We start from the raw sequence: 20,130 nt of genomic DNA, 5'->3' as shown, positions 1-20,130 counted from the left end.
ACGATGTGGTATTAGAAATAGAAATGTTGAGGTCCTGAATCATATCCTCAGGAATCTTCCAGTGCGACTGGGGAAGAGACAATGACTAGCTATAGAGTTAACTGTGTGAGGGGTGAGCAGAGGGTGTGGGCGGTGAACCTAAGAGAGCAGAGAGCTCAGCGGGGCTGCCGGATTTCATCTGTAGGGCTGGAGGGTCTACGGCCCCAGGGCATACCGTTCCCGTTAGGATCCATGCTGCCCCTGGGGTTGTGCGGCACAGGGGCCCAGCTGCCAGTACGTGGCTTCTTTTTAGGACGTGATCTATTATCTCTTCCCTAGTGTACACTCTGACCCGAGTCAGGACGATCTGAGCAGAGGGTCGAAGAGACTGGGGACCCATCTACTCTGGCAAGAGATGCTTTGCTTCATTTCAGCCCAGAGCTGTCCACTTGCAGCCTTGTTGCTGATTCTGTGACTCCTAGGTAGCCTTCCAAGAAAATCCCTTTGCTTTTGTTGGCTGGACTAGGTTTTTGCTGCCTGCAGCTCAGGGACCGTGGTTGCTAGGGGCAGGAACCAGTTAAAATCCCTCATGCCGGCCCTTGGAGAATGGGACACAGCCGACGCAGGGGCAGGGTCCCAGGACGGGAGTGAGTGTGTCCATCCGTGTCAGGTCTGGTTGGATTCCCTCGGACACGTCTCGTACCCACTTCCTACTTCTATCTAGTGTTCTGAGGTGACACAGTGCAAACTGCTTGACCCTGGAGGCTGATAGACGGGCTCAGGGCCCAGCTTTCCTACTCACTAAGTGTCGATGGGTGATTTGCTTTCAACTATCCTGCGACTCAGCTTCTGCGCTTGCAAAATAGAAATAGGAATACCTCACCTGCAAGGCATTGAGAGGACTCGGAACTTGTGTGTCAGCTCACGGAGAAGATTGGGGTCCCCAGGAAGGGTAGAGACAGCAGTTGTTCGTTGTACAGTTATTCACTGGATGTGAAGGAGAGTGAGGTGTGACGGCTCGCGTAGGGGATGCTGAGAAACGCACCAAGGCTGGGTTTGGGAACCTTCTTCCTGAGCCCATGTGCAGAACTGCTAAGTTCTGCAGGTATCTTTTTTGTTTTTCTTTTAACTTCTGTTTTAAAAAATGTATGAGTGCTGTTCTTGGAAGAACACCAGTCGAGTGATAGCTAGCATTTGTTTTGCTCATTTAATGCTCTAAGATTTGCTCATTTGTGCTTCACGATTAAGGTCCTTTACTGGGATGAAAGAGTGTCATGAACTAGATCCTCTTCACTTTACGGTTTCAACTGGAGCTTTTCTGGGGACCCACGAAGTTCCTGAGAGTTGCTGCAAGTAACTCATGAAACTATCTTTTTTTTTAACCGGATGAAACAACACCTTCCTTTTCCAGATCATCTCTGATTCGGAGATTCCTTTAATTAACATCCTCACACTCCAATACGATAAAAAAGAGCTCCAGTATGTCTGTACCCACTTCTTCCTTTCCTTCTTTAGGAATCTTGATCAGTTTTTTTTTTTTTTGTGTGGTACACGGGCCTCTCCCGTTGCAGAGCACAGGCTCCGGACGCGCAGGCTCAGCGGCCATGGCTCACGGGCCCAGCCGCTCCAGGGCATGTGGGATCCTCCCGGACCGGGGCACGAACCCGTGTCCCCCGCATCGGCAGGTGGACTCTCAACCACTGCGCCACCAGGGAAGCCCTTGATCAGTTTTTAATTGCAGTGAGTTAAAGAACTTCACCCTTCTGCCTCTGAATACTTGAAGTCATTTCTGCCGGTCAGCTTTTCCGGGGACCCAGGTCCTTGTGTGATTGGCACACAGTGTCTTTTTAGAGAGGAAATGGATTTTAAAATGTGGAAATTAAAGGTCCCAAAGAGTGTGGATCAGACTGATGTGAGGCCGGGAGCTGCTCAGCAACCGGGGCGGATCCTGGCCCGGAGGGAAGTGCTTGTTGATTGTGTGGATTTCGTTAGATGGAGTCTCACCATTTCCCAGCCCTTGCTAGTATCTTACGGGAATTCCCTGCGGTCTTTCAAACTTATTACAAAATGTCATCAATATTTAAGCATCATTAAGGTTCTTGACGGTGTAAAAATACTTCGAGTTACAATTTATCAAAAATAGGCCGATTGTATATTCAGAGCAAAGACTGTTTTACGTGGATCCTTTATTCATTTACTCCCGTTTGACCCCCAGGGACTGGGGGGCAGCGTTGAACTAGGAGGACACAGCCCACGTCCTGCCGTCCCGTGAGTGGGCGGCGTCATGGGGTCCAGGAAGCGTGAACAAGGGCTGCTGTGGGCAGTGGTCCCAGGGTGAAGAGGGAGGTTCCAGGCAGACCAAGAGCCTCGTCTCTGGAGTGAGAGGGAGTGAGCGCTTTACTCTGAGTAAACTCTACACTTGTCGTTCCTCTCTGCCTTCGGGCATTTCCTTAAAGGCACCAGATGCAGCCACTTGTGAACCACATCCTCAGCTCCCGAGCCCTGACCGGCCCTGCTTCCTTCGGTCTCCGACCCCAGAGGGTGTGTCAGCATCTCTGGTCCCACCGGGCAGTGCTGAGCTAGTTGCTGGGTAGGGCCCTCATTTAAATTAATAAAGAACCTGCCTGGGGTGGGGACACAGAGGAGTGTTCACTTCTTCTGGGGTGGATGTGGCTGTAGATTGAACCCCTGTGCGGCCCCAAAGCCTTGAGGTTCTATCAAGGTTTCAGTGGATTCCGGGCAGGGGTGGGCAGGTAGCCCCAGGCTAAGTCCAGGCCCAGATCTGATTTTTTTATTATATATTTTTGGTGTGTCCTGATTGGTCAGCCTCTCTGTCTCCTGGGCCATGCAGCCTGTTACCCTCTAGAGCCTCGGCAGGTCCCCCCTGAGGGGAGGTCAGAGGAGGACTTCCGTGCTGTGAGCATGCCTGCACCATCTCAAGAGCGATCCTGCAGCTACACCGGTGCAGTAGGGCAGACGGGGCCACAGGGGATGTGAGTGGGAGCGGAGACTCCCAGTGTCCCGGGCCACGTCCCTTAGCCCGCCGTGGAATCACGGCAGCCCAGGTGGCAGCCACCACGCTCTCCGACATCCTCCCAGGTCAAGGGCTTCCCACTTTCCTGCTGCTCAGCAGCCCGTGGAGGGCGACCGGGCGGTGCAGGACCGTGTCCCCCGGAGGACGCCCTCAACCAGGGAGGATTGGAATCCAGGGATAAATGCCCACAGCCTTCTGACCTTCAGAGGGATGATTCTGAGACACACATCGCGGTTCCCCAAGGGTCCAGTGGGCCGACCCTACTCCACGCTGGCAATCAGGTCCCTGACACATCGCTCCTGGCTTTTCCTCCTGCCCCGAGTCCGTCTCATTCCTCTCTCACCCTGCTTCCTGACATCACTATCCAATAAACTACCGCACGAGTCCTTGTCTCTGGCTTTGCTGTGGGCGGGGAGGGACCCCAAACTGAGACGCTTCCTGGCAGAAGGTACACTTTTCCCAGTTTGTATGAAGGCCATGTAGGAGCTAGAGGTGGTCCTGGAAACCTGGCTGCCAGTATATTTGGACCTGTTTCTGGTGATGGAGCCACGCAGCCTAGAACGTAAATCGGAAGCCCCTGGAACCTGTTCTCTGACTTTAGCCCCAAAGAACAGGAAGGAGGATGGATGCCCTGGGTCGTCCCTGTGACGGCTCCAGCATCACCCTTCCAGAGAGGATACGGCGAAGAGAGGGGTGAGGACCGCACCTGTGCCCGGAAGAGGGTGAGCTGGATGTGGGTGCGGCTGGGAGGGCGCCGGCAAGTCTGAGGGAAGAGGGAGCAGAGAAAGGAGGGGAGAGGCGCGTGGCCAGCCTCGCGGGCTTTTTCCCCTTCATTCAGCGGGATGGAGTTGTACTGTCACTGAGTAGTCCGCCCAGTGGTGTAGCCTGTAATATATAAAGTAAACTTGAAAAACCTGGAGTTGAGAGCTTTGGGATTCCTTGGCGTGTCGGATGACCCTTTCGTTGGGAGGATCATTTCTGCTGCTACTGGGGGCTCAGTGGTTAGAACATGATCAGTTTCATCCCCAGCGTATCATGAGATGTCCAGCCCGTTGTTGGCCCTTTGGCTGCATGGAGGCTCAGCCTGTTCCAGGAATCGTAGCTTGTCCTTGTCAGAATCACAGTGGTGCTTTGGAGCTCGTGACTATCTAATCAGAGTTTGGGCTCCTACACAAGCTACCTTAGTTTTGCCCATGCTGACTACTTTGATTTCTTTCCCTGTGCATTCAAACAGGCTTGTGAGATCTTCTGTATGACCCTTTTTTTTTTTTTTTTGCGGTACGCAGGCCTCTCACTGTTGTGGCCTCTCCCATTGCGGAGCACAGGCTCCAGACGCGCAGGCTCAGCGGCCATGGCTCACGGGCCCAGCCGCGCTGCGGCATGTGGGATCCTGCCGGCCCGGGGCACGAACCCGTGTCCCCTGCGTTGGCAGGCGGACTCTCAACCACTGCGCCACCAGGGAAGCCCTGTATGACCTTTTACTACTAGAGAAACCTACTGTTATTTATACTTGGAGACATTCACTGTGTACTTGCAATGGATCATGTATAAAACTATAAAATGAGCATCCTTCCAGGGCTTACTCATTCATGGTCCTGCCATTCCACCTCTCCAGCTTGTCACCCCGCCCTTTTTACCCTAATATCACGCTCCCTCTTCTCAATGACAAACTCCTATCAGGGCTCATTGTCCATCTTACTCCCTTTAGAGAAATGTTCTCACACGTGGGTCTTGTCACTGACTTCTAGCCACATAGTTTTTTCTCTGGGCAGGTGACATGGCAGGTGGGAGCTTTATGGGGTCTGGGAAAGGGCGACAAGAACAGCCCAATAAGGCAAACCTTTTCTGAGCAGTGATAGGATCCCCTAACCAAGAAACCCGTATCTTGCCCCAGCTACACGAGCAGCTATATGATCTGTGAAGTTCTCAGAACTGTGACTTCTCGGAGGGCATGTTTCATTGAAAACATACAGAGTATGAGTTTTCCTTGGATTATGGACAATGATTTGGCCTCTTCACATGGTCACGGTATGCAGAGGTCGGACAAGCTGTACTGGTTTTCCATTTGGAGATTGTACAGGCTACTGATGCCCTCCCCCCGCCCCACCAAAGATGTCCATGTGCTAATTCCCAGCACCTGTAAATACTACCGTACAAGGCAAAAGGGACTTTGCAGATGCAATCATGTCAAGGATTTTGAGTTGGGACATTATCCTGGATGATCTGAGTGAGTCCAGTGCAACCATAAGGGGCCTCATAAGAGGGAGGAGCTCAGAGGGAGAAGGTGATGTGAGGATGAAGCAGAGAGGAGTGATGAGGCTACAAGCCAAGGAATGCCAGCTGCCACTAGAAACTAAAAACGTCGAGGAAATGGATTTGCCCCCGAAGCCGCCAGAAGGAACACAGTTCTGCTGACCCTGATTTCAGGCTTCTGATGTCCAGAACCGTAAAAGAATACGTTTGTGTTGCAAGTTACTGAGGTCGCGGTGATTTCACAGCAGCAGTAGGAAACTAACACACTGATCTTGGACTCAGAGAGGGGCCAAGGGTGGTGGCTTGTTTGGATTTGGGGTCCCAGCAAAGGGCCCTTTGGAACCAGGACACCAGCATAATCTAGGATTTCAGCAAAAGAGAAGGTACCCGGGCCTATGGCTGGACTAGAGAGTGAAATTTCTAGCATAAATTCATACAGCTGAACTCAGGACAGATGGTTAAAAAAATTTAGAGCCATATAGAAACTACCAGGTCAGTGATGTTCAATATAGCATTCTGCAAAGATGCGACTGTTCTATATCTGCAGCATTAAATGTGGCAGCCGCTATCCACATATGGCCATTAAGAGCTTGAAATGTGGCTAGCATGGCTAAATTTTTAACTTCATTTAAATGTAAATGATTTAAATAGCCATCTGTGACTAGTGGCTACCATATCGGACAGTGCAGTTTTAGGTCAGCACTGTCTAATAGAAATATAATGTGAGCCACATTTGTAATTCGTATTTGAACAAAGGAAACAGAAACAAGTGAAATTAATTTAATAATGCATGTATATTGACCTGAATATTAAAAATATTATAATTCAATATACAACCAATATAAAAGTATTGATGAGATATTTTAAATCCTTTTCTCATACTACTTTTTTGTACAAAGTCTTCAAAATGTGGTGTATACTCTACACTTAGAGCACATCTCTCTTTGGACGGGCCACATTTCTGATGCTCAGTAGCCACTCAGGGCTTCCCTGGTGGCGCAGTGGTTGAGAGTCCATCTGCCGATGCAGGGGACGCGGGTTCGTGCCCCGGTCCGGGAAGATCCCACATGCCGCGGAGCGGCTGGGCCCGTGAGCCATGGCCGCTGAGCCTGCGCGTCCGGAGCCTGTGCTCCGCAACGGGAGAGGCCACAACAGTGAGAGGCCTGCGTACCGCAAATAAAAAAAAAAAAAAAGCCACATGAGACTAGTGGCTACTGTACTGGACAGGGCTAATGATTACGTCACGGTGGTCCAGGAGGTGAAATGATTTTCCCCAACTTCATTTCTCCTACAAGGATTTTTTGTCTTTGCTGCCCAGGTTTCCTCTGTGAGACCTGTAACATCTGGCAGTAAGAAGGGAAGGAGGATTTGAACTTTTTTCCCTACCAAGCTAGTTTTGGATTTCTGTGGATAAGCATTTACTGTGACTCTCAAAGTACAAATTGTGCATCGGTGGGCTGATTAGATTCCCAGAAATGGAAATGAAGAAGATGGTGGTGGGAGGAAAGAGACGAGAAGAAGTTGAGTTGATCTTCAGGTGCCTGTGGCGGCCACAGGAAACGGCAGTGTGACTGGAAAGGATGAAATAGGCATCACGGAGTGTGGCCTTCCTCAGACTGGGGTTCTCAGAGCTCCCAGGCTCTTTGTTACCAGCAACCCATGGGGTCCAAGCTTTGGAGTGATACAGGGGAGCTGGAAGTTGGCTTCTCAACTAGCTTCTTAAATGATTATTACACGGAAGTGTAAGTCACTGAATCAGATTTATGAAATTCCACAGCAGGCCGAGAATTTGTAAAGGATCCCATGTTGTCTTGGAGAATTAAAAATTCTTTGGTCCTAGGTCATCATTAGCCTCAATATTCTGGGCTCAACAAAAACAAAGAATTGATGGATTTCAAAGGACAAGTTCGACACGTTCTTGGCTCATTTACAAAAAGGCATGAATTGGAAGAAGGAGGGAAAGCTCCCAGGGCTACAGGATTCCTTAACAGGCCATATGCTTAACAGGCAATATGTTTTCTTTCTTTTTTCTCACTTTCTTTCTTTCTTTCTTTTTCTTTCTTTCTTTCTTTCTTTCTTTCTTTCTTTCTTTCTTTCTTTCTTTCTTTATTTCTTTCTTTTTCTTTCTTTCTTTCTTTCTTTCTTTCTTTCTTTCTTTCTTTCTTTCTTTCTTTCTTTCTTTCGCTTTCTTTCTTTCTTTCTTTCTTCTCTCAGTAAAAAAAGTCATTTTTTTTTTTTTTTTGCTTGGTCATTGCGGGCACCCTCTCTAGGGTGACCATTGTTTCTATTGTTTGTTTTGTTTTGGGCAGTTCAAGGGTGGGCATTTTCTGCCAATGCAATAATAAACCACCGTTTTTGCTGATTCTCCATGAACTTGCAGCAGCAGCTGCTGCCTGGTTATCACAAGCAGGAAATCCACAGCTGCCTGAAGTATGCAGACAAAGAATAAAACATGAAGAGAAGAAAGGCTGAAGGCTAAACTGCTGGTGAGTCAAATTTCCAATTCCATGAGAAATGCAGACAGGACTCTCTCCTCAGGCGAAAGGGGGCTGCGTAGGCTCTGCTTCGTCAGCCACCAGAGAATACACAGCTTGGACCAAAGTCAGGCTCCTGCTACCTCTGAGGAAGAAGGTCCTAAACTTCTAAGCCTCCAAGGCTCTGCTGCCTCTCCAGGCCTTGTTCAAATGCAGACTTCCACGCTGAGAATGACGACTTCAGGGGCTCAGAGCCCTTGCTTGAGAAATCCCGCATCAGCTGCAGCACGTCGCTGCCATTCATCACTCGCTGAGGGCGTCCTGTACGCCAGACTCTGTTCTAAGGGCTTTGTATATATTGTCCGATTTTATCCTTACAACAATCCCGTGAAGCCACTTGTACCTCCTTGTTGTCAGATGCAGAAACCAAGGCTCAGGGTAATTTTGCCTGAAGTCATGTAACCATAAGGGACAGTAACGGTTCGTCACTATGTAAGTGTGGCTTCCAACCCTGTGCTTATTCGTAACCAGGCTAGTGGTTCCCAAGGTGTGGTCCCTAGACCAGCATCATCAACCTCATCTGGGGACTTGGAAAATTCTCAGGCTCCTCCCCGGAGGTGCTGAAAGGGACACTGGGGGTGGGTCCAGCAAGTTGGGGTTGAAGAAATCCTCCAAGTGATGCTGAGGCAGGTTCGAGTTTGAGAACCACTGGACCGGGCTAAGCTGCCCGCTCTCCAGGGGTGAGGCAGGCAGCAGAAAATCCTTACAAAGTAATACTGGCTTTGGCGGCATGCTGCCTGCAGCTCTAACATGACAGTGAGGATGATGACGGCAGAGAACCTGTGTGATTCCCAGGTGGCAGAGAAGCGTCACCCCCTCGGGGGGTCTGTTGACTCATGCAGAGGAAACGCAACCAAGACACACGAGTTCCCACGTAGGCCACACTGTCATCTGGGCTCTGACCAGTGGTGGGTGAAGGACAGGCCCAGAAGCTGGGATGGGGAGAGACTGAGGAAAAATCCCAAGGACCAGCAGAGCAGAAAGCCTGAAGCAAAGCAACTTGGAGAAGCAAGAGGTCTACAACGGCCCAGAAATCGAAGACGAGCAAACAGGCAGGCGATGCTACCCCAGAGAAGATGTATTCTTAAACTGAGGCCTCAGGTGAAGCCACTTATTCCCCTTCTTGTAGAGCAGAAATCAGTGACTGAGTTCCTGGGGCCTGCATTTATTAGTAATGTGTGCCGGGAATGCAGAACATTTGAAAATTGAGGCCCGAGGTCAGGCTATGGTGTGCTTGATAGAGGCTTTTGGGCCCCTGGCATGGATAAACGGTGGAGCTTCTTCAAGGTAGCACTTGCCTGGAAGGTGTTTTGTCCTGTTTTCTCCTATAGGTGCAAGGTATGAGGCATTTTGCAGAAGGCGTTTGTGGGAATTTTTCCAAATCGAGGCAATTTCCAAGTTTCTTCCATTTCTTAGACCCGAGAAAAAGAGCACTTAGAAACAGAGACAGCAAGGGCAATGGAACTCTCGCTGATGAAACGTGAATTGCTGATCTGGACAGAGCTGTTAGGACTGAACTCTACAGTTACTGTCAAATTGAGAAGCCTCTGCAACTGATGGTCTCGGGCGATGTCCAGGCTCACGTGCTCAGTGTGAACCAGGACAGACAAGAAATGCCCAGGTTTTTCAAGAGGGAGAGAAGACAGGTGGCTGGCATGAGCGCCCACTAAGATTTCACCTTCATCTATTCATAGGCGTGAAATCAGTGAGATGTGCAGGAGCCTCCCTTAGCTGCCGTCAGGAATAGTATCTGCCTTGCGGGCAATGTCAAGTCAGACCTGAAAAACTGTTCTCAGGGGATCTTCTCTGCCGTATATTGAAATTCATCTAATTATGATGTATTCCCCACTTTGGACAAACACTGAACGTAGGTAAGCTTGGATTTACACAAAAGATAAACTAGGGAGCAATTATTTCTCGACTCATCAGCTTGCAAAACGTGTCACTATCATACTTATTTTAATTCCAAGCTTTCCCGATGCATTTAACATTAAGTCCACAACTAATGTTTGCCTGTAGCCTATATATTGCACGAAGTGAGGTATGTCGATATCTGCTGTGTGTATCTCATAATAGATTTTTGCTCCTTCTGGAAAGCGGTTGTTGCACATGGTCAGGGATGGGTGCACCTGCGTCAGCAGTTCTCACGGGACTGCTGTCTTCTCTGCGATTCTGACACACGTATGACGTCAAGTCCTCTCATCATGTTTCCTCCATGTCAATCACAGCCGTCAAGTGTCAAAGAAGAGCCCTTACCCTGAAGGTCTCCTAGTTTATGATCTTATATATCCTGTGCGTACGTGTGCACACACATGCACATGTGCACACACGCAGGCACACGCTATCTAACCACATGGAGATTCTACCGGCGTTAGTCTTATAACTTGAGACACAGACCTACTAGAGAATGGACTTGAGGATACGGGGAGGGGGAAGGGGAAGCTGTGACAAAGCGAGAGAGTGGCGTGGACATATATGCACTACCAAATGTAAAATGGATAGCTAGTGGGAGGCAGCCGCATAGCACAGGGAGATCAGCTCGGTGCTTTGTGACCACCTAGAGGGGTGGGATAGGGAGAGTGGGAGGGAGGGAGACGCAAGAAGGAAGAGATATGGGGATATATGTATATGTATAGCTGATTCACTTTGTTATAAAGCAGAAACTAACACACCATCGTAAGGCAATTATACTCCAATAAAGATGTTAAAAAAAAAAAAAGTTTACTGCAGCTTCCCTCCTCAGGGTTAGTAATTAGGTGTGGTCTCTAGGGACATTCAGTTTAATCCCAATTCAGTCGTAAACATCAATGGAGCCAGTTTGAAAGCATCAAGACCAAGCAAAGCAAATGGATCTATATGACCTGATGCCAGGAGGAGAGAAAGGAGCAGGAAGTAGAGTAGGAAGTAAAACAGGGGCCGAGTTTGCTTCCTGCTAAATGAACCCACAGCCAGTAAAGGGGGCTGTGGGAACACAGGGAAAGAGTACAGAATGGATACGAGATGATCCAACACTTTGATTCAGATTCTGTGTAACTCCAAATATCATTGAGTGTTAAGTAGATTATGATTCTTTTTTGAAGACTCTTATTTACTATCCGGAGGGGAGAGAATTCATCCTCTCTAGTCTTTCCTACAAAGATCAACTAATATTTAAAAGAGCAACCTTGTAAATTTATTATATTAATGAAAGAGATTTCCAAAAAGATGAAAATAAGGTTCTGCAGTGCCACCGTTTAGAGGTAATCATGATTAACACCCAAGTGTATACTGTTGCAGAGTGTTTCAGTGTATACACTTACATACATTTTAATAAAAACAAAATCCAATAGTGGGTACTCTTTATGGCAGCTTCTTTGTCACTTAACAATATTTTTATGAGTATCCTTTTATGTACCTTCATAATCTCTTACAGCATCATTTAAAAGCACAGCAGATTGTACCTTTGTTTGGCTGAAAAATTGGCTGAATTCCGCCAATTCCCTATAATTGGACCTATAGGCTGTTTCCCCCAAATTATCCATCACACCCTAAATGGGAAGGTCAAAAGAGCATCATTGGCTCTTCGAATCCCATGTGCTTTTGCCTTAGAGCTAGCTGAGGAGGATGCAGAAGAAAAGGCAACATGTTATTCACACAGTCTTATTAAGCCTGACCCATTCTGCAGTGTTGTCTGGCTTGGGGAGCAGCCGGCTGGGTGCAGAGGAATGCCTCGTAATGCCGTGGAAACATAACTCAACTGTGGCTGATACCGTACGTACTGTGTGGCCTGTGGTGGGGACACAAGTCTTGTCACCGCTCTGCTGAGAAGGACCTGCAACCCCGGAGGCACTCAGCTTTCTCCTTAATACATCACCAGCCATCACTGGTGTTTGAGCTGGAATTGACCTCACTGCTCATTGGTGCCGTTTTGTCCCCTTTTCTAATCACTTCTTTTCAATAGAATCATTCCTGCAGTAGGCTTGTGGGTGGGTTAAAAAAATTTAATAACTCTGAATGTAAGATTTTACTCTTTCTTGGCTTATGTAATTTACATAAGCATTTGTTTATGCCGCATTTGTGTATCGCTTTTCTGATCAAATTTCCTGGCGATTCCGCAAGTTTGGCTTCTCAGCCCCCCGGTGCAATTATTAACCCCACAGCAAGAAAGCCAATAAATGGCTGCAGGGCTGCCCAGTGTTCAGATAAGATAAACACCACCCTTTCAAGCTGCTGAACTGAATTGGACGACCTCCGTTTTGGGGAATAATATCTCTTCCGTTTTGTTAAACTTATTAAAACTATTCACGGAGGAAAAACTAGCTCAGTGTTTTTAAACTTGGAGGACCAAGATATTTACTAGGGTTTGATGTGCTTTTTGCCTGTGGCATGCATAAACATCATCAGATGGTCACTTCTGAAGTGGGCTGGTAAACTTGCATTTAGTCCATCATATGCAAATTCAATTATTTATTATTCGGTGCCAGGCTCTCTTTGTCAGGTCTGCAGAGATAGAAAGGAGCAAGAAAGATTCCCCCTTCCTTCAGGGAGATCACAGTTTGAAGTGTCTTCCTTCAAGGAAGACTCACACGCACACACACTATATAGTATAACTTCAACTGAGATAAGTAAGAATGTGATACTCCAGGAGGATCCAGAGGGAGCATTTCACCAGGCTGGGGGCTGGAGGAAGGTTTCCCAGAGGAGGTGATCCTTGAGTTAGGTCTGGGCAGAAGACAAAGGGGGAACACATATTCGAGGCCAAGGGGACCATCAGAGCAACGTCATGTGAGTGAAAACGCAGGGTGTGGTCGGACAGTGGCAAATGACTTATGATAAAGCTTGCGCTAAGGGTGCATCCTCGTGGGGCAGCATGTGTCTAGAAACAGGCTAGAGTCAAATGTGTGATGAACTTTGGTCACTAAAGAACTTAGACTTTGTTCTGTAGAGATGGGGACTCTTGGAGTCTTTTGGGAAGAGGGGAGACGTGATCAGATCGGTATCTGAGAAAACCATGCTGGTGGCAGTAGGGAGGGAGGGAAACCAATTAGAAGCCATTTCTGTCATCCAGGAGGGAGATGGGGAGACTTTATCCAGGGAGTAGAAGGAAGGAGGAGTGAAGGACAGCCCAGTATGTGTCCTTTCTTACTAAGCTGGCGGTACTTCCAAGCATACCACTATGCCAGTATGCTTGGAAGAATGCATACCATACATTTGGGTTCAAGAATACTTATTTGGGAAGAACACTGGAAAGATAAGCCAAAGACAGGAGATAGGACAGTAGACGCTGGCTAGAGGTATCAGCTTATGAAGACGTCAATCTTTCTCAGGGGGGTTATTATTTAGTTATCAGTTCAAGATGCTTTGAGGTCCTCCAAAACATTCTGTAAAATCAGGAATGCTGGCAGACCATCAGCATTTTATGCTATATTAATATAGCCTCTAACTGGCTTTCAAAGAACCTAAGGCAATCAGGAAAGTAATTCTGTATTAAATTTCCCAGATTGCCCTGTTCCAACAGGTTGAATCCATTGGGAATGACCTCTACCCATCCAGTTTCCTTGGCATTTTATACCTCTTTAATGCAACTTGGAAGAGTTGTCTTGTGACTCTCCAATCCCTTCAGACCGTCATGAATGGCTTTGAAGGCAGAAACTATTTTTGGTTCATCTTCAGGCTCCCCAAAGTGCTTGGCATGGAGTAGGACTTAGTGTGGAAGGAAGGAAGGAAGGAAGGAAGGAAGGAAGGAAGGTAGGAAGGATGGATGACTGTAGGGTGAGGAGTTTGGTACAGGCATGGCCGAGGGCAGGTAGAAAAAGTTAAATAGGGGCCAACTCATGAAGAGTTCACTGTGCTGGGGAAATACATCAATGCACCCGATTAATCAGAAATATTTCCAGTAAGTTGAAAAAGGAAAACTGACTAATCATTCTTTGGTAGGTTAGTTAAGAATTTTAAAATGTCCTGATTCGAAACAAAGTCAGACCACTGGCCAGAAAGAGTTCTTAAATAATAAATTTTAAATAAACTCCTGGTCAAAAGCACATTCATACATTTCATTGTTTGTTCTTTTGCTCATTCATTCCTTAGAAGCCAAGATCATGGCTCTGGAGCCAGCCTGTCCAGGTTGAAGCCATGGGTCCCTCACCAGCTCTGTGACGGCACAAGGTCCTAAAACTCTGTGCCTTGTTTTCTGCATCTGTAGAGTATTAATAATACTAACTCTTGAGGGTGGGGTAGGAAGCAAATGACTCACTGGATGAAAAGCTCTCAGAACAGTGTGTGGTACCAGTGCTTAATATTGCATTAGCTGTTTCACTCTGTCTATGTGCTGTTCTTAGCACTCCCTATGTATCAGTGCATTCAATATCCTGGGAATAAGAAGGTGGAGATGGTAGCACCCCATCCACAGGAAGTCTATGGGGGATGACAAATGAGAGTGAGCGATTGGAGGCCAACATGGCAGGTGCTAGAACTGAGTTATGAGTCCCGCACTTCGGGGAGCAGAGAGGAGGGTCGCGAGGGAGGACTGAGCTGAGGCTTGTCGCCTGCACGTCACAGCCAAGTCCAGCCTGCTCCTTCCAGCCTGCACGCCCTAAATTCCCCCATTTTCCTGCACAAACCTCCCTTGTCTGCGTCCCTTAGGATGGGAAGGGGACCCCAATTCTTCTCGATTGTTTGTTCAGAAAGCATAACTGGCTGATTTCTCTCTAGTTTGCGTGAATGTGGAAATAGAGAAGCAGGTGTTTGTGGGCTGTGGGATTAAGGGTCTGCTCCCCCTTGGCCGACGGGGACGGGAAGGAGGCCCTGGGAAGGGGGACGAGAGCAGCTTCCGGGGAAGGTCAGTCACAGGTCAGACCCAAGTTTTAGTTAAATACACAGAGGCATCTCAGGGCCTCAGTGAAGACGGTGGTGAGGACAAAGGAGGACGTGGCGGGGGACAGGCCAGAGTGGGGTACGACTAGCAGAGGGTTGGGGGTTGGTGATTTGGAGAAAGAGGAGATAATACAGCAGGTTTCACGCTTCTATTCAATATATTTTGAATCAAGATACCTAATGTCCCTATTGGACATTGGCTCAAAGGGAATGACCACAGTTCAACAGTGACATTTGGAAAGCTTCATTTTATCCCGCCAGCGTATATCGAGGAGACCCTGCCACTAAAGGGATCGCTGACGAGAAGCCTGGAAACACTGAATCTCAGTGGATTTGGGGAAGCTACTGGTTCTTTCTGTCGCTAGTCATTTTTCACAAGGTGCCACCACTAACAGTAACAAGTTTCTCTTTGTAAACACCCGATAGGCACATTTCATTTGCTGTTCACACTCCCTGTAAGGCAGGCCCTGTGGGATGGGCCGTGTGGTCGTTTTTATACAACACGTGATGATACGTGAGGTTAAGCTCATCCACAGGTGAGGGGGGAGACCCAGACGCCGGCCTGGGTGTCCTGACCTCCAACGTGAGCTCCTGTCCACCTCCCTCTGGGCCTCAGCCAGCCATCAGCCAGCCAGACACCTACCTCCTTTCCTTCTTCCGCAGAAAGAAAACTTGGGTTGATCCACTTCACAGATGGGGTAGGAGAAGTTCAGAATGGACAGGCCTTTACTGAAGAGAGCAATGTCCAGAAACAGCTCCTTGATGTCCTCCCCTGAAGGGAAAGGGAAGACCAGCTTTCCTGTTAGTGTGGGGTTTGCTGTGCGTCACAGTCCAACTTCATAAAAGCATGAGCCAAAGGACCTTTCTTTTCCAGAAATCTGCACTGTATGGGGAACAGTTTTCTTTTTTGGTAAAACAGCATTGGGGCAACGCTACTGGGACAGCCCTGGGGATGAAATGTGGCCCTTTCACGAACTTCATCTGCTTGGAGCAGGTAGCTGACCTGCTCCCCTGGCCTGATGCCATGGCCCCTGAATGTGGCGGCCGGGGGCCTGGCTTCCACAGCTTCTCAGCTATGTAGTCCCAGGTGCCTCCCCTGAGAGCAGTGGGCTGTGGTCCAGCCTGCCTACCCTCACCGCTGATGGCAGGCAGACATTGTCCCGTTGTCACATGGGAAGCTTCCGGCTGCTCTGCAGAGCTGGCTCCCGACTTTCTGCCTTTTCTCCATCCCTCCCTTTTATGTTTCACTCACTCACTCCTTCTATTCCTCTTTCCTCTCTGTCTCTCCCTAAAGCATCCATGGAGCTGCTGGTATAGAGCCCAGAGGCTGTGCAGGGTCTGGAAATATGAAGATGCGCGAGAGTTCTTGGCCTCCGGAATGTTCCCTCCGTTTCTCTGGAGTGATCCCACATGCTCAGTTTATTAACTCCTTCTGCCCTGGTTTTGATGAATCTGTGTTAGAAAGGAGATACACTAGCAGCTATAGCAATGTAATGACCAACGGTAATGACACGACCACGTAAAAATAAACAATCAGAAAGCATTCTGGCTCACGGATTGGGGTGCAGGGAGAAGATATTCCATGTCTTTGCCTGTGTCAAGGTTTAAGAACTTATAAGAGCTATTTGGGGAATGAAATAATGCAAAGATAAACCATGCTGCTGGTTGTGGCTTGTTTGGGGCTGAGATAACTAAGCAAAAAAGGTCTCTCAAGCAGACACCAATATTTAGGCTCAAAATATTTTCTTTATTTTGCTGCATATACTGATTCCAGGTGCTTGTAATACCCAAATGAGTGCCTGGGGTCTTTTTGGTACAAAAGCACAGCATTAAGTGAGAGTTCTGCTCTATCTGGATATTACCCAGAGAGAGAAATGAAGACGAAAATGGCACTAGAGTTAATTCCAGAGAGTGATGGGGGCAGTGGTGTCGCCACAGCCGCCACAGTAAACACGGGCAACTGGGCGTCTGGGCCGCGAAGAGGTTGTGTAATGTTTTATATTATGTCAATAATTTTTACTTACTCAGAATGATTCCAAATCTGATGTTGATATTTGGTTTTACTTGTTTGAGACACTGGTCAACAGAGAAGCCAAAATCTTGTAATGCGTCTGCCAAGAAGAAGACAGCAGATTAGGTGTGAGGACACTGCACATGCTGCAAGCTCGTATTCAAAATGTACAGCAATTCTTTTTTCTTTTTTTAATTATTATTATTTATTTTAACATCTTTATTGGAGTATAATTGCTTTACAATGGTGTGTTAGTTTCTGCTGTATAACAAAGTGAATCAGCTATACATATACATATATCCCCATATCCCTTCCCTCTTGCGTCTCCCTCCCCCCCAATCCCACCCCTCTAGGTGGTCACAGAGCACCGAGCTGATCTCCCTGTGCTATGCGGCTGCTTCCCACTAGCTATCTATTTTACGTTTGGTAGTATAGATACGTCCATGCCACTCTCTCACTTCGTCCCAGCTTTCCCTTCCCCCTCCCCATGTCCTCAATACCTGTTTTATTCCTCCCTTCCTCCCTTCCTTCCTTCCTGTATACGAAATACTTTTTTTTTTGCGGTACGCGGGCCTCTCACGGTTGTGGCCTCTCCCGTTGCGGAGCACAGGCTCTGGACGCGCAGGCTCAGTGGCCATGGCTCACGGGCCCAGCCGCTCCGCGGCATGTGGGATCTTCCCGGACCGGGGCACGAACCCGTGTCCCCTGCATCGGCAGGCGGACTCTCAACCACTGCGCCACCAGGGAAGCCCCAATTTTTTTTTTTTTCGAAATACTTTTTAAAGTATACAAGCACGTATGACTTTGTACTTTGCTCTTTGACTTGTCCCACAACAATTAACCTAAACACAGAGCTCCTAGAGGCAAGAGCCAGTGTTTGTTTTGTTTGTATTGTTTTGCTTTCCATGTCCTTTTCCTTCATGTTTCCCACTGGGCCCCAGAGAGGACGACTGATTTTAACTGAGAGTCTGTGTTATGTGAGTCACTGAACTGTGCACTTTGTGAGCTATCGACTTAATTCTTCCGACTCCCCAGTGCCTAGCACAGAGCCCTGCAGTCGGACACTCCATAAATGCACACATGAGCGGATGAATGGGCTACGTATGAAGCTGCCTCAGCTTCAAATCCACCCTTCAGGGCTCTGCTGTGTGAAGCTGGGGGCGCTCTTCAACCACGTTTCTCCTTTGCCACCTGCCAGAGATGTGCCGGAGGTCAGACTGGGGCTGAGCGGGCGAAGGACTTGCTTCTTCTTCCCTGCTTGCTGATGCTTGAGCGTGTTGCCCGGCGATGGCCTGTCACCCTGGCAGTGGCTGTTGGTTCCAGTGTCCAGCTCTCCCTCTCTCTCTCTCTTTTTTTTTTTTTACTTTATACTACACTTTATTTATTTTGCCTTATTTTTTTATTATTGGAGTTTTGCACCGTCTTGGCATCAGCTGAGGCTCAGCTCTACTGGCTCCAAGCTTCTGTGATGACGGTACCTCGGAGGCCATCACCCCTTCCCCAGCTGGCAGCGTCTCAGCACCTCAGGCCCTTCTTTCAAGCTTCCAGCTTCTAACAACCCTAACCTCTGTCCTCTGCTCATAGCCCTCTGGGAGCAGCTGCTTCCTCACTGCTTCCTTCTGCTTTTCTGGTTCTCTAACAACTGCTTAACCAACACTCTGTATTAAATTTTCTCCGTGGAGATGACTGACAGGGTCTCTGAATTCCTGACCGGACCTAGACTGATAGAATGAATGACAATCTTGAGAGATAGGCGTGACTGTCCTTATTTCACAGGTGGGAAAATAAAGACTCAGAGAGGTGGTGCTGACTTACCTAGGTTCAAGAACTAGAACGTGGCAGAGTCAAGGTTCAAACCCAGACTTAAAAACAAATAAATAAGAAGTTGCCACCCAGTACTGCACAGAGGCACTCACAAGTAGAGCCTTGAAGACGTATGCTAAGTTTCTGATTAGTAAGATCGCCTGCAACATTTGCATGCAGACATATGGCATTTGCATGCAGACATATGGCATCTGGCGGTTCTGTTTCATAACTGGCTTCAATTTCGGCTTAGCTATGAGCTCACATTGTCGATGGGAGCGTTCCAGACCGTTTAATCACCCACATCGCCGACCTGGAGGGCATATAACTGTCTGTGATATCTGCCGTGGAAATGAGCACTAGGCAATTCAGCCTTGCGAATCAATCTAGGTGCACTTTCGTTTGATGAACCCCCCTACGATCTGGTCACTAATTTTCTGGGGGGATAAAAGCCATTTTCTCTTATGCTTAGTTTACTTCTTCACTGGCATCTTCGTGTCATCCCAGGGTTTCTTTCGTCTTGGAAAATGGGACCAGGGGGTAAGGAGACAATTGTTTCTGCCACACATTTGGCCCTCGGGATCGAAAGAGACCAACGAACAGACGTTTGGGAACGAGCATCCTCAAAATTGTGAGCGAATTGAAGTTGCGATCTGCGGAAAGGTAAAAGAGGCTAACCGTGTGTCGCTTAGCTAATTAGCAGGTGCAAAATGACACTGTGCTTATCAATATTTTAAATGTATAGATGGAGAGAATAAACCAAGGGCAGGAGAAGGAAATAAACATCTCCCTGGCACTGGAAAAATATTCTTGTTAGGAAAATAATCTTAATAAGAAACAAAGTTAAAAAGGAAGCAGCAGATTGCTCCTCTCTGAGGATGTGAGTATAAAAACAGAAAGATTGCTTAAAAAGTGCTTAGGGCTTTGGTGCTCTTTTCTAGCAGTTATTTCAATTTTATATTTGAGAGCAAATTTTATATTTAAGAGTGAATTTTATATTTGGGAGTGAGTATGCACTTTGCAGTTGTCTTGGGGAAAATGACATCCGTTCCTCCCATCCCCCCCAATCCCAGCCTCGCACACTTATAGCCTTTCCTCTTTTGACTTGTATTTTCACTCTGGCGCTTGGCATGCTCTATACCAGGGGTCCCCAACCCATGCGCTCTGGACCGATAGCGTCCAAGGTCTGTTAAGAACCGGGGCCACGCGGCACGAGGTGAGCGGCGGGCAAGTAAGCGAAGCTTCATCTGGTGCTCCCCATGGCTCCCATTACCGCGTGCACCACCCCTACACCCCCAAACCCCCCACCCCCTGTCTGTGGAAAAACCGTCTTCCACGAAACCAGTCCCTGGTGCCAAAAACACTGGGGACCGCTGCTTTACACGACATTATATTTTCCTGTAAACCTCTACTAGATGCTTCAAGGCAGGCTCCCCTGCTTCAGGGCCCAGCATAATATCTTAAGATTATACTAGGTTCCAAGTAGTGGTTTGTTGAATGAATAATAGAGGTTATCTGTAATCAACTTGTGCAGAACTTTCAAGCCAGATTTCTCAACCTTGTCACTATTGACATTTTGGGTCAGAAATCTTTTTTGGGGGGTGGCTGTCCTGTGCAGCAACACCTCTACCCACCAGAAACCAGTAACATCCCAGCCCCAATTC

At 47.9% G+C, this 20,130-nt stretch overlaps 1 protein-coding gene across 1 annotated transcript in view; it reads right to left on the bottom strand.

Moving 5' to 3' along the window:
• LY86 (lymphocyte antigen 86) overlaps positions 1 to 20,130 on the bottom strand; it is a 49,338-nt gene that overhangs the window by 8,070 nt on the left and 21,138 nt on the right. The window contains exons 2-3 of the mRNA XM_067751913.1: positions 16,677 to 16,763; positions 15,296 to 15,424 (exon numbers count right to left, since the gene is read on the bottom strand). Of these exons, the coding sequence (XP_067608014.1) occupies positions 15,296 to 15,424; positions 16,677 to 16,763 (216 nt within the window). The remainder of the gene's footprint in view (positions 1 to 15,295; positions 15,425 to 16,676; positions 16,764 to 20,130) is intronic.

Source organism: Pseudorca crassidens, chromosome 10 (assembly GCF_039906515.1).
Source record: "Pseudorca crassidens isolate mPseCra1 chromosome 10, mPseCra1.hap1, whole genome shotgun sequence".
NCBI classification, from domain to species: Eukaryota; Metazoa; Chordata; class Mammalia; order Artiodactyla; family Delphinidae; genus Pseudorca; species Pseudorca crassidens.
This window is presented reverse-complemented; position numbering and strand designations above follow the sequence as displayed.